This window comes from Urocitellus parryii, chromosome 13 (assembly GCF_045843805.1).
Source record: "Urocitellus parryii isolate mUroPar1 chromosome 13, mUroPar1.hap1, whole genome shotgun sequence".
In the NCBI taxonomy this organism is placed as follows: domain Eukaryota; kingdom Metazoa; phylum Chordata; class Mammalia; order Rodentia; family Sciuridae; genus Urocitellus; species Urocitellus parryii.
The window spans coordinates 47,209,548-47,225,161 of record NC_135543.1 but is presented as its reverse complement, the minus strand read 5'-3'; the positions used below and the strand labels follow the sequence as shown (position 1 = coordinate 47,225,161).

Below are 15,614 nucleotides of genomic sequence, written 5' to 3'. Positions count from 1 at the left end.
ATAAGATATTTCCCCTATGTAAAGGCCAAATAACTAAAATCAAGAGGTTTATCTTATTTCCTCACACCCCACCAACCCTTCCCAAATTCTCAAAATGATTGATTGTGGGTAAATAAGGAGCACTTTTAAAACAACTGAGCTTGTGTTTCATCCTGATTTCAAATTACATAAAGGTGAACAACAAAGTTTATTTATGTTGCAATCTGTCGTTTCAGGTATTTCAGCTGTCTAAAGACAACTTCACACCTATATAATGTAACAAAAAAGGTCAGAAAACATTAAGCAAATAGAAGTGTGGAACCTGTTAAGCAAGATGAACATCTCTGGAAGCAGTTGTGGAAGCCCGAATTCTGCAGATATATCTAATGACTTTAAGGAACTTTGGACAAAACTAAAAGAATATCATGATAAAGAAGTACAAGGTGACATCTTAAATACTTACAGCAACATTTTATTGAGACTATAATAGTAACTTTGTATGATAGTTTTATGTATTTATAGAAAGAAGAAATTACCTTTTTAAATTTTTTTTTTAGTTATTGATGAAACTTTATTTTATTTATTTATTTATATGGAATGCTGAGAGTCAAACCCAGTGCCTCACACAGTGAGGCAAGCACTCTACTACTGAGCCACAACCCCACCTCTGAGAAATGATCTTCTTTAAGTTCAAATATTCCATCTTTCAGCAGCATTTACTGTTTTAATTTTTCTGAGATTCATTCTTATGGGTGAATTGTTAAAATTCTACAGCTGCTACTATAGGACATAGTTCTTAAACAGCTTGTAGTTGTTTATGGTAACATGAAATGGGTGGTGAAAAAGAATTAGAATTTATTTACTGAAGACCTGGATTTGAATTTGAATTTCATTTGCCTACTTGCTGTGGGATCTCAGCCAAGTTATGTAACCTCTGAACTTAATTCTCTACTGTAAAATTATTTGCAGGATTATTTACAGATACAAAAAGTATTATTGGGCTTAAGTCTTTTGACAACCTTTGGAAGTTTTTTTTTTGCTGCTAAGCACTGAAATAGTAGTAGTTTACCTGCAATCCAGTAGAGGTAGTCATTTAAACAAATAATTACAGGGGGGCGCTGCGGTGGTAGCTCAGTGATAGCACATGCCTAGCATGTGTGAGGCACTGGGTTCAATCCTCAGCAACACATAAAAATAAATAAATAAAACAAAGATATTGTGTCCATCTACAACTAGAAAATTTTTTTAAAATAATAAATTTTTAAAAACCAATTACCATACAATAAAATAAGAACTAAAAAAAAAGGCTTATGTATGAAATACAGTGACTATATAGGATTGAGCAATTGTAGCTAGGATGATTATATAAAAGGAAACTTATATTAATGCTAAGCTCAAGATTTGATATCAAACTTTGATATACTTTAATTCTGGAATATTTATGTTTAGTACACTGATCTTGTGTATGAGAAATGCTTTGTAGTGTCGCAGTTATTTCCTTTTTTTTTTTTTTTTTTTAGTACTGGGGAATTGAACCCAGGGGCACTTTACCATTGAGCTTTATCCCCAGACCTTTTATTTTTCTTTCTCTCTCTCTCTCATTATTTATTTATTTAATTATTTATTTATTTTACGGCATGGTCTCACTAAGTTGTCAAACTTGTAATCCTCCTGCCTCAGCCTCTCCAGTAGCTGGATTTACAGGTGTATACCACTGTGCCCACCTAAAATTGTTTCTTGGTTACATATTGCAACCGTGGGTTTAGTACTGCAGTACTTAATGTAAAATGTGACCCACCTAAATCTGAATTACAGTCTGTGGGTCTATGTTTGAACTTTCATATGGCAAATTTAGCTTCTGATAGAATTGCATGATGATAGCCTCGTTATTAATTAATGGATTCTGAAATGTAAGTCCTAAAAACAACTTTGGAAGCCCCAATATACCTGGAGACACTTAATCTAGAAGGGCATATTGGGTGTTTACTGTTTTTTAAAATCATTTGGTGGGGGATTGTCATAGGGATTGAACTCAGGAATACTTTACCACTGAGCTACGTTACATCCCTAGTTATTTTAAATTTTTTAATTTTGAGATAAAGTCTCCCTAAATTACTAAGGCTGGCCTTGAACTTACTATATTCCTGTGTCCTCAGCCTCTTGAATTTCTGAGATCACAGGTATGCATCATTGTGCCCATTGTATTAGATGCTTACTATATGCCAAAATTTATGAATAAGCACAAATCATAGATATTCCTAGTTTTAAGGAAATTTCTAATTTAGAATTTAATATAGTGTACCATGTCATCTGAGAACATAAAGAACCAGGAGTGTGTGCATGTGTGCATGTGTGGTGGGGGTTACTGTCAGACAGACTTCACAATTGGGTAAGTTTAACTAATGAGGCAATAAAGATGGTAGAGGAGAGGGAATTTTCTTAATACAGTGAATAGCATATGCAAAAGTTTGGAGATAAGAACTTCATATTAGTCAAGGAATAAAAGGTGGCTTGATACAGCTCAAAGAGGAAAGGGGTGGAAGTTTGAAGAAATGAATAGGATATGATACTTAGAAAGATAGATTAGCTCTGTATGCTATGTTGTAGTGCTTGACATCGTGCCTTTAGGATTAACTCTAAAACTTCCATCTTGAGTGCCTACCTCTACTGATTGTGAGTGTATTTGATAGGTTAAGAAAGAGGCATGAGATATAGTGTCTTAGTCCATGAATTCTGCATCTAGACTACTAGTGATTAAAAGTCATTTCTGTAATCTAATTTGAATAGAGATAGTGACTTTGTTCAATTTATTTAACTTTATAATGCCTCATATTCCTCATGTATAAAATAAACATACTAATAATATATGCTTCATTATATTAAATAACGTAATAGATGTAGAGTATTTGGAGGAATGTCACACATGATAAACAATATATGTTAGTTGTTGCTGTCATTCGGAATCAGTATCCATAATGTGTTTTTCAGTGCCTGCTGTGTATTATCCTAGCTATGGATGATGGGATGCTCCAAAAATCTTTTAACAGAACTTTCACATACTGATTACTTTTTAAAAAATATATATTTATTACTTGTTGATAGACCTTTATTTATATGTGATACTGAGGATTGAACCCAGTGCCTCACACATGCTAGGCAAGCACTCTACTACTGAGCCACAACCCCAGCCCCTGATTACTTTTTATTATTCCCTTTATGTCTGTTGAGAGAGAGAGAGAGAGAGAGAGAGAGAGAGAGAGAGAGAGAGAGACACTCTGTAGGATTTCTAGAAGAAAACATAAAATTCTTAGTTTCTAACTCTCCTTTGGTAGCAACAAGGAGGGTACTTACTTTTTAAAAATGTGGTAAAATTTAACATAACATCCTATTTGTCATTTAACCATTCTAAAGTGTACATTTCAGTAGCATCAAGTATATTCCTGTTTTTGTGAAACCATCAGCACCAACTGTTGCCAGAACTCTTTTCATTTTGCAAAACTAACTGTTCCCATTAAGCAACAACTTCCCATTTTTCTCTTCCCCCAAGCCCCTGGCAACCAACATTCTATTGTATTATCTATGAATTTGATTACTCTAGATACCTTATATAAGTGGAACCATATAATCATTGTCCTTTCAAGACTAGTTATTTCACATAACATAATGATTTGTAGGTTCATTCATGTTGAGTAAGTGTTAGAATTTTTAAGGCAAATATTATCCCATTATATGTATATACTTTTTGCTTATGTATTCATCTGGCAATAGCCATTTGAATTACTTCCATCTTTGAACCGTTGTGAATAACATAAAACAAGTATCTCTTTGAGACCATGCTCTCAGTTCTTTTGGGTGGCCACCCTAATGGGTGTGAAGTGGTAGTTCATTGTGGTCCTTTCTGTTTTCTCTGTCGTATCCAAGAAATAATTAACAAATCCATGTTATAAAGCTTTCATCTCATGTTTTCTTCATAGAGTTTTATAGTTTTAACTATTACATGTAAGCATTTGATCCATTTTAAGTTAAATTTTACATATGGTATAAATGCCCAGCTACAATCTTGCATGTGGATATCCAGTCTTCTTAACACCATTTGTTGAAAAGACTGTCCTTTTCCCTTTGAATGATCTTGCATCCTTGAAATCACTTGACCCTATACAGGATTTATTTCTGGCTTCTCCATTGTAGTCTACTGGTCTTTCTTTATGGAAATAACCACAGTGTTTTGATTATTGTAGCTTTGTAGCAAGTTTTGAGATCAAAAAGTGTTAAGATCTTCAGTTTTGTTCTTTTTCAAAATTGTTGTGGCTATTCAGATCCCCTAAGATTACTTGTGAATTTTAGTACAGATTTTTCTTCATCTACAAGAAACAACATTGGGATTTTGATAGGAATGACATTGACTCTGTAGATCACTTTGAAGAATGTTGGTGTCTTAATAGTATTCTTTTTCACTTCATGAACATAGGATGTCATTTCATTTATTAGTGTCTTCTATAATTTCTTTCAGCAAAATTTTGTAGTTTTCCATATATAAGTCCTTTGTCTCCTTGGTGAAGCTTACTGCTAAGTTATTCCTAAGTATTTTATTCTTTTTGATGCTATAATAAATAAAATTCTTTAATTTACTTTTCAGATTGTTCATTGTTAGTTAATAGAAACATAATTGACTTTTTTTGGGTATATGTGGGGGGGCTAGTAGGTATTGAACCTAAGGACACTAACACTGAGCTACATCCCCAGCCTTTTTATTTTATTTTGAGGCAGGGCCTTGCAAAGTTCTCCAGGCTAGCTTCAGACTCAGGACCCTCCTGGCTCAACCTCCTGGGTTGCTGGATCATAGGAGTGTACCACCATGTCCAGCATATAACTGATTTTTTCATGGTGATTTTGTATTCTGCAACTTTACTAAAAGTCTTCATTTGTATACATTTTAATTTATGGTGAGTTAGAGTTTAGCTACCTCTTATTTATTTCATTTGCATATTTTAGTGCTCTTTTATGCTTTTTCATTGATTATGCTGATCCATGTTCCTGTTATAGCCCTCTTCTAGCATATAACATTGCTGATGCATTCAGGTACACAATTGTTCATTTAGGAAACCAGATATTGATGGAATGAGGTTATTATTGGTATTTTTCCATTAAATTTTTTGAAATTTTAGCTTTTTCTAAAAATGTCAAAACTCAAACAAATAACCACTTCTTAGTTTCTGAGTGTTTTCTTCCAAAGTTTTCTGAAGTTTTCTTTTTTTTACAAAAGGTTTAAGATTGTTTTTTATTTGAGGAAATTTTACATGTATACAAAAGTCAAGAAAACAATGTACTCATCACTCAACAACTATTATCAATACATGGCCATCAAAACAATTTATCTTGTTTTACATGTATTCTACATCCTTCTCTATTCCTTTTCCACTCAATTATTTTGAAGTCCCTATCATAATTTCATCTATAAATACTTCAGTATGTATGTCTTGTAGACTCTTAAACACAAGATGCCATTATCACATTAAGAAAACAATTTGGGTTTTTGTTTTGTTTTTTGGTCATAGTGGGTGTTGGCTTTGCACTGTTAAGCACATACTCTGCTAAGCACATGATCTCCCGCTGAGCTACACTCCGGGCTCCCAAAACAAATTCTTTAGTATCATCTAACATAGATTAGATGATAGTGTTTGCATTTCCTCAGTTATCTCAGATGTCTATCTGTATTTATTTATAATATGTATCTAAACATTTTCACATTTATATTTGATTAATGTATCTATTTTCTTCAGTGTAGTCTTAGTTTGTATTTCTCTTATGAGTGAAATTAAACATCTTAGTTTAAGGGTGACTTGTATTCATTTTTCTATGACATGTTTACATACTTTATTAATTATTTTTTTTGGTTTTACCCTTTTTTCCTGTGAATCTCTAAGAGCTGTTTATGTGCAAGGCAGATTAGTTGACATTAATATTTAAAGGTTTAGAATCCCAGTTGGTTATTAGATCTAATTTTAAAATAAACTATGCTTGTGGCATATGTCCAGGGAGAAATATGAGTATTTAACGTTAACGCCACCCTTCATTTGACTACATTATTCCTCCTCACCCCTCCTGTACCCAGAAAGTCTAGTGTAAATCATTGAGGAAGGATTCTTTTTGTACTGTCTTGTTATTCATTTAGTGGATAACTACTGAATTATATATTGCTAGGCTTGGTAGCAGTTACTGAAGATACAACAGTGAAGAAGACACAGGGGTTTGGGAGCAGTTGTATTCATTTTCTTTAGGAAAATATACAATATAAACATACAGTGAAATAGCAGAAATAAGGCATATCTTGATAACAGTGATGTAATAAACTGCATGTGTTACTTTTAGAACTAAGAAGAAATAAATTCTCCAACTTCTGTTGAATAGCAATATTGTCCTTTTGGTTTATAATACTAGTATCACATCCAGGTGCATGGTGCTTGCCTGAATCCCAGCAGCTCAGGAGGCTGAGGCAGGAGGATTGCAAGTTTGAGACTGGCCTCAGAACAGTAAGAACACAAGTCAAAATTTAAAAAACAAAAATGTAGATTTTTCTCATAAGAACAGCTTCATGTTTAAACTTTTTAGTTTCTTCTACATATTATAAAATTTTTTGTTTGTTGTGACCTGGAAATGAAGCAAATACAATTTAAATCGGAGCAGACGTACTTAAGTTTTTATTAAACATTTGATAGAGAGGAATTAACATTCTGCCATTATCAAACATAATGCTAAATTATTTATCCTTCATATAATTAATTTTTGAAGTTTTATAACTGGTATTAAGAAGATCATGAAATTTTTATTATGCAGAGTTCCTATCTTAGATTCTTTACATCCTTGTGTGTAAAGATACTTTGGCACATCGTAAGAGTCAGGAAGTGGTATCTAAATGAATTGCATAGTCTGTAGCTGGATCAGTGGAACATATTCTTGAACTTTAGTATTTAAAAACTCATGACAAGCAGGACATGGTGGCACATTGCCTGTAATCCCAGCAGCTCCAGAGGCTGAGGCAGGAGGATTATAAAATTCAAAGCCAGCCTCAGTGATTTAATGAGGCCCTAAGCAACTTATCAAAACCCTGTCTCCAAAAATAAAAAGGGCTGGGGATGTGGCTCAGTGGTTAAGTGCCCCTGGGTTCATTCCCCCTTACCAAAACGACAAGGACAAAAAGACACAAAAATTATTAAACTTTGTGTCTAAACTTGGGAATATTTTACTACTCATTTACTTTAGTTTTTAAGAATTTTTAGGTACTATTCTACAGAGTTGGGAAAGGAAAAATAAATTACCACTCTACAAATATAACATTTGTACTTTTTGTTTTTTTCTTTCTTAGATTTTCTGTTCTTTTGCAGTGTTAGGATTAAACCCAGGTCCTTGCATATACCACCAACCTCTACCACTAACCCCCTCTTTTCCTAAAATGCAATAGATTTTTATATTGTTGAGGTCATTGTATATACTGTTTTGTATCTGGCTTATTTTTCATATGGTTTCATTATCTAAACTGTGTTTTTTTATATTAAACATAATTATCTCTTTTTTACGTATACCCATTGCTGTAGTTGGATATGTGTTCCCCAAAGGTCCATGTGTTAAAGGTTCAGTCCCCAAGGCGATACTATTCTGAAGTGATGGAACCTTTAGGAGGTGGGTCTTACTATCCTTAGGCCATTGAGGACATAGTCTTGAAGGGGATTGTGAAACCCTGGCCCCTTCCTGCTTTACTTTTGCTCTGTGGCCATGCACTCCCTGCCATTGATGGCATGCTCACCAGAGGTACAAAGCAATGAGTCCACTTGATCTTGGAATGGAACCTTCAAAACTGTGAGCCCGAATCAACCTTTTCTCTTTAAAAGTTGAGTATTTAAGGCATTTTGTTATAATAATGAAAAGCTGACTAACATTCCTGTTTAAAACTAAACCCATTTTATTTTTCAGCTTTAAATTTAATGGGAACAAAATATTTGTTGGATTTTTCCTCATGTACTTTAGTATTGTACAGTCTTTAAGAGACTGCTATTTTATGATGAGGAAACATCAGGAATATAGAATATACTTTATAATAAGTACATTAAGCCACAATCATCAAATTATAGAATCTGACAAATATTACATAGTCTAACTCACAAATGTTAAATAATTGATGATTCTTTTAATTTGTATACTCCTTGTGGCTGTGCTCAACAGTCATCATATTTCCAGGAAAGTTAGTTTGTGTACTCTTAAAAACCATGAGAAGAATGCAAGAGTTGTTGGTGTTTAGGGTTAATGTCCATGTTTTATGAATGGTAGTTATTGAATATATGTTTGAACGCATAAGAGAAGGTAATCTTTGGTATAATATATTGATAAGGCCACTTTCCCCAGTTTCAAATCACTTAGGGATTCTTGAAGGTATTAAATGAATAATTGCTATTTTTTAAAAAATGGTTATGTCATTTAAAACTACTTTGGTTTGGACCACTGCAAATTTGCAATATGAAGGACTTTTTAAAAAAAAATTTTTAGTACTAATCCGTTGTCAATGTGTTCCACATAGTTTCATATAAAATTAGATCCTCTGACTATGTGATAACATCAAAGACATGCCTGAAGGTACTTAGCTTTTTTTAAAGAAGGTGGGGGATCCACTTGGAAAAACCAGTATAAGACGCTATTTGCAAGACATCAAACATAGACTTGTCTGGACATTGCAGGTTTTGAAGTATATATATAGGGATCAGAATTGACTCATTACTTTGAAAGCTTCATGTCAGTAAAGACAAAGGAGAAATGTTATGAATGGTAGTACCTGAGATACATAATTTTTATTTATATAGCCAAGGAAATCTACCTATAGGAACTTACATGCATCTGAATACCCTGCTACATGTAGAGTTTTGGGGTGGTGCCTCATTTATCCAAAACATAATAAATGGTAGCAAAAATATGCCATATACAAGACAGTATGTGTACTAATCATGTAAGCTTCATGCATTTCTTTTAAAACCATGGGAAAAATATACAAAATCCCCCATATTCTGTGAACAGCATTATACAAACCAAATCATCTGGGGATAAAAATTCTGGAGACAGTTGTAACTAACTTTTTTATGTCTTTTATCTTTAGGATAATGGTATCCTTTCATGATTGTTCATTCTAGTATCTTGTGTTCCTTTTATGACAAATGCTATTAGCATACAGTCTTTTTATGCTTTGAATTCAGAATTAACATTTTTCAATAGGCTTTATCTTTTTTTAATAGGATTTAATAGAAATTTCAGAATTCTTTAAAAGTCTCAGTTGTATTTTTAGGTATACATTTTTTTTTTCCCTTTCAAGTCTCTTCAGTATCAGGTTTACTATTAAAAGCACAGGCAATCAAACAGAATTTAGAGTATTTTTTAAAAACACCACTGTTTTAATTAGCTGTCTCATCCAAGCCTGGTTCTGCCATTAACATCTGGATAATGTATGGTAATCACTTTCACAGAAAATGAGGCAGGTTTTAGGGGGCAGAATTAGAACCCCTTTGAAGAAATGGTATGGCAGTTGTAATGTAACAGGGTACATATTTTTTAGTTCATTTTTGGATTGTTTCATTTATTTCATGTTTCATCAGAATTCCAAAAGAAGATTACATAAATTAATAATGAAATGAATTGTATGTAAGTTGGCTTTATAACATCAGTGTGTCCTATTTGTTAAGAATACTCTGTTACTCTCACATCTCTTATTTTTTAATTTGCATTCACATCTATAAATTCAGTGAAACCCACAAATATTATTTTACCTACTTTTTGATAATTAAATATTAAGCAATATTAGCACACCTTAAATATGGCAGATTTCATAAAGATAAGGAGATTCCATTTTGGAATTGAAATAATTAGACAATTATAAAAATGTTAGTAATAGTATTTTTGGTAGAAGTTAAATTATTTGATCTATATATAAAACTACTATTTGTACAGAAAGGTGATAATAGTTTTATCATTTATAATTCAAAACCAAAAGAAACTCAAAGTGAAAGTGCATGAACCATATATGGTTTGTTCTGGGTAGAGAACTAAAACAATATAACAGTGATTTTTGTTTGTGTGTAGCAAATTGAGCTCTTGTCTTATTTCTTAAACTTGTTTACTGATAACTACATGTACATGACTTTAATTATTTCATTTCCTCCAAAATTCATATAAGAATAGATGTAGGGTTAATTGTAGTGTGGTGCTTGGTCTTTTGAGCAGTTTCCTCAATAGGTGTCTCAGGTTGCCAGTGTTATAGTCCCAAATACTTTGTTGAACAGACTACCTGTTCATACAGGAGCCGTATTGTTGTATAGCCTCATTCCTTCCGATGGGTGTGGAGCAGGATTAAAGCACACTTTATAGGGGTTCTAATTGTAGATGCCTAATTGACTTGACAAATAGCAAATGCTAAAATTTAAACACACACACTGGCACACACATAAACCTGTTTCAGGACTGATCTGCGTGACAGAACAAATGCTTCACAGGTGTTGAATGCTTACAAGATAAAAGAGTAGTCTTTCCATATTTCCCAAGAATTTTCTTTTGAAGTTTATATGGATTTTCTATCTCATTGTTTCTTTTCTTAAGATGGTCATGGCAAGAATCCATTTCATCTTTGGCTACACATTTCACTTCTAAAAGCAGACCTGAGTTTTAAAAGTCAGCCTGAATTTAAAACTAGAAAATCTGTGAATAAGTGAATTTTCCCATATTTCGGAAGGGAGTAAGAAAAGAAAAACTGCTGATGCACAAGTTCTTAATTCTGCAAGAACGATTTGATGTTTTACCGAGTACTTTTCAGGTCTCATAAGTTTGTCATCATTACCTAAGAAAAAGAAGCTTTTTTAGGATAGGAATTTGACAGATGGAAAGGATTTATTTAAAAAACCAAAAGACCACATCATTTTTTTCTCTAAACCTTTTGTAAAGATAAATTTTCCCTTTATTGTTATGGTTTATATTTTAACTGTTTTCTATAAATCTAAGGCAAGTAATATTTTTCCCTTTTTAAAAAAAATTAAGCCAATTACAGATTTACCTGTAGTTTTAAGAAATAGTACAAAGAAATCTATGTACCCTTTATTCATTTTTCCCCAGTGATAGCACCTTGTTTTATTATAGTACATTTTCACAACCAAGAAATTAATATTGTTGCAGTCTACCAGCCTTACTCAGATTCAACCAATTTTACATTAACTCAGTAGTGTATGTGTGTGTATTTAGTTCTGTGCTATTCAGTAGCATGTAGATTCTCTTGTTACCACCAGGGATTCATCATACTACTTTTTAAAATCCCCAGCCACCTTGCTCCAACCCCACCCCTCTGACTTTTGGCCATCCGTAATCTCTTCTTCATATCTATAATTTTGTCATCTCAAAAATGTTATGTAAGTGGAAACATAAAACATTACCTTTTGAAATTGGCTGGTTTAAATCAACATAATTTTCTTGAGAACTGGCCAAATTTTTCCAAATGTCATTAGTTCACTCCTTTTTATTGTTCACTGTAGTACGTGGATGCACTACAGTTTTTTTGTTGGTTTTCTTGACTTACTTATTGAAAGACATTATGTTTGGCTGTTACGAATAATACAGTGGTCTTCTTTTTCATGTCAGACTTAATTAAAACTAAAAATACAAATATCTCAAGATATTTGTTATACTCTGCCCTTTGTTAAGTATATTTCTATAAACATTTTTGTTCCCCTTCTAGGACTTCCTGCTGCAATCTAGTTTAATCCCAAAAGACGAGCCTACATAAGCATTATTGCTGTTAGCAAATACATAGGCTATGTCAGAACATAGCCCTTCATTTATAGTGAACTTCTAATTATATGTTTGCCCCTGCTATTAGAAAGGAAATAACTCACTTTAGGTGGGGAAAATTTCATACTATGTGGCTGTCATATAATAGACTAAAAGCAATAATGTTACAAATATACTTTTGTGACCCCAGGGCACAAGTAAAGTGAATGTACTCAATCTTTTCAAACAAGTGGGACCTGGTTCATTACTCAGAGGCCAGACTGAAGGGTCTTAATAGTGTAGCATTTGAAAAGGAACTTTGATAATTGCCTTAAAAATAACAATATGTATAAATAAAATACTAAGGCTTTTTTTCTTTTATTATTTTTTAGGTTTACAAGTAAAAGTAACTAAACTGAAAAAGGAACGAATTTTGTAAGTATCAGTATGTAATACTGATGTCTTATTTGTAAAGTATTTAATCCTGTTTAACCTCAATCTTATTTAAAAGATTTGCTTTACTTAGATCAACTGACAGTGATTTCCCTTTTTAAGTTTTAAAATAAAGACAATAACTGATTTTAGGTATAGTTTTACTATGTAAACATACATTCTAATTTTAAATTAGTTTTTTTATAAGAGTATTTGGACGAGAACTGATCTAATCTGTAAATTCATTTTAATCTGTCAACAATATTTCCCCAGCAATGTTAACACCTAGAATTCAAAATACTACAAGATGGGGAACAGATTAATTCTGGGATTTCTAAACTCAAAAAAATGGGTATTGTGAGACCCCTTTTAAGTAGTTTGGAATTACCCTAGGATGTCGTGAATTGTTCTGATATTAAGCTCTGAATCACGTCTGATTTTCTGTGTTAGCAGATTTTTACTTGTGGTTTTTTAGTGTTTTCACATTCAGGAAAGCAAAACAGATGGCATGGTACAGTATCAGTAGTATAACAAACATCAATATTATTATGACATGATTTCACATCTTTCTTATAGTATATACCTGTGGGCTTCAGTTACTTCATGTTTCTAACACTTCCAAGGCATTAACTGAAAATTAGAGTTACTAGTCACCTACCAGCATACATCCAATTGTTTTCTGTCCTGCATGAAAATTAGTAATTTTTTCTTCACACATAGAAAGTCTTTATACTTCTGAAACATAAAATCTTTAAACTTAAATGTTTTGTTTTAAAAGTAATAATTTTTTATTCTTAATTAGTGAAACTTTTAAATGTTTTGTACTGTTGAAAGTATACATATTTCTACTTAAAGATGTTGCTTTAAACCTTAACTGTAGGATAACCCATTTTTTTCTGTGATGGTGCTGGGTTTAGTTCCCAAAATTGACATCTTTCTCTACTTACACAGAAAATTAATAAGTCTTTTTGGAGTAGTAATGTAGGATGTATATCTTATTAGATAAATATTATTTTCTTCCTGCAAAAAACAAAACCAATCATAAGTGACATTTACAGGAAGGAAAATGTATTCTTTCACCTAGAAAGCCACTAAAAAAGGGCATTCTAGCATTGCTTAGTTAATGACTCAAAATACTCAAGATTCTGCATGTCTTCTGTGACAGTGTTAGTGTTCAGTTTTCCCTTTTATTCTTGATAAAACAGCAAGATGTCCATCATCATTCTAATCATCACCTGCAGAACATCTTTGTATCTTTTTTTTTTTTTTTAACTAATTATATAAGTTTACAAGAACAGACCCCAGCAGAGTTCTTTTAACTTGCCTGGTCATACCTGAACAGTAGCTGCAAAGGAATTGAACTAACATGATTGGATTAGTCTAGTGAAGATTTTGACATGGCTTTATTTGTATTCCAGAATGGAGCAAATAAATAAGTAAATTGTTGATAATGAGTGCTAGGATTCTCATTGTCAGGAGGAAGGAGCTAGCACATACAGAAAGGGGGAGGACTTGAGTAAACCCTGTACTGCTTGGTAGGAATTGGAGTTACCAGTATGAACTCATGGTTTTTAATATGTAGATAAATAAACAGATAGTTGTTAATGTAAATAAAAATATACACATATTTCCTAGACTTGATTCATTGAAAAAGCCTAGAAGCAATGACATCTGAGTTCTTCATTTTTGACATAGGCCATCTGGTTGATAGTTTTAATAAATACTGTTAATCAAAAGATGTATCAGTGACTTGGTATGATGCTTTAATATATACCAAATAAAACAGCTGAATCACAGTGTGTTGGAGTTATTCTACAAGTCTTCTCTTTGTATGTATGGCAACACTGTATAGGAATTCTTGTTTGTGCTGACCTTTTCTCACACCAAAGGTTTAATGTTTCAGAGTTGATTATTAAACAATGATTTCTTTATATTATACCTTGGATCTTTGTGAAGTTAATGATCTTGTAAATGATGGATTAACAACTATTGATGGAATGACCTCCTTTAGAGTCAAAATGTTGATTACTTCTAAGAAGCAATACTAAAACCCAGAAATTACTGTTTGATATTTATATATTTCAAGCTACATTTACAAAATGTTTTTGAAGATTAGCTTTATTAAAACAGATCCTTCACGTAGGCCTAGTAATTTTATTTTCTAAAACATAACTATTTTATTTATTTTATTTTATTTATTTTTTTTATTTATTGTTTTAGTTTTCGGCGGACACAACATCTTTGTATGTGGTGCTGAGGATCAAACCCAGGCCGCACACATGCCAGGCGAGCGCGCTACCGCTTCAGCCACATCCCCAGCCCAAACATAACTATTTTAAATAATAAATTTCTATAAACTTTATTAGATAAATAATTTTAAAAATATAAATTGTGTTAATATATTACAAATATATTAGCTTGAGTCAGAATCATTTCCCTGTAGATTGAATGTTTAGAAATTCTTAGAAATGATCTAGTCTGCTTATTTTAAGTGTACTTTTTATAGTAGACTTTTTATACAAAATGTATTATCCACACCTATAACCAAACAGCCACATGAATAAACTTCTTAAATTTGTAAGTGAATGTTGAATATTACTTTTTCAAAAATCACCAATGACATCTCTGAAAATTAAACAATGGAAACACAATTGGTTATTCAGTATCTGATATAATGCCTTCTCTATGTAAAGAGTCATTTGATCCTTTTAATGCATATTGTTGTTACTCTGTACCTGTATGCCTCAGGTGGCATGGGGTTATACAATTTGGAAGCAGGGGTGAGTTGCTAAATTCCCTCAGTGATCAGAGAATTAAAGGGGTGCTTTATTTTATCCTCCCCAGAGTGAGTTAGGTCTTTACATAGTGGGATCAGGAACTTGGATTTACCTATCTTATATTTATTGTTTATCAACTGTAATGACTCTCTTCATGGTCAATTAGTGAATCCAACAATCTTATTTATCAGCCATTATTTAAAGAAAAACAATAGCTTCTTTATTTTTCTCTGAAGAAATAAATAATAAAATATGACAGCTACCATAATTCAGCCATCCAGCTATAGGGCACTTACAAAGAAAAATTTCCTTTCCAGCTGCTATGAAATAAACAACTCATCTACAAATAAACCCTTGTTTTCTTTTAAATTACTCTTTTGATTAAGAAATTTAAAGAATTACCTAGAAAAAAATTGTGCAGCAGTTTCATACTTTTTATTTCTTATCACAAATAGAAAATCTCCCATAATTGGAATAGAGACAGTATGAGTAGAGCTGTTACTTACATTAACAAATGGTGACAAAATAATATAAACCAGTAAGTCCATGTATTTTTTAAATATTTTTTTAGTTGCCCAAGTCCCTACGTAATCTAGTTGCTGCCCAACTTTTCAATCTTATATCCTGTCACTCATCTCC

At 32.3% G+C, this 15,614-nt stretch overlaps 1 protein-coding gene across 1 annotated transcript in view; it reads left to right on the top strand.

The window, feature by feature from the left end:
- Positions 1-313: 313 nt before the first annotated feature.
- Rbbp8 (RB binding protein 8, endonuclease) overlaps positions 314-15,614 on the top strand; it is a 63,895-nt gene continuing 48,594 nt past the window's right edge. The window contains exons 1-2 of the mRNA XM_077792284.1: positions 314-422; positions 12,159-12,201. Of these exons, the coding sequence (XP_077648410.1) occupies positions 314-422; positions 12,159-12,201 (152 nt within the window). The remainder of the gene's footprint in view (positions 423-12,158; positions 12,202-15,614) is intronic.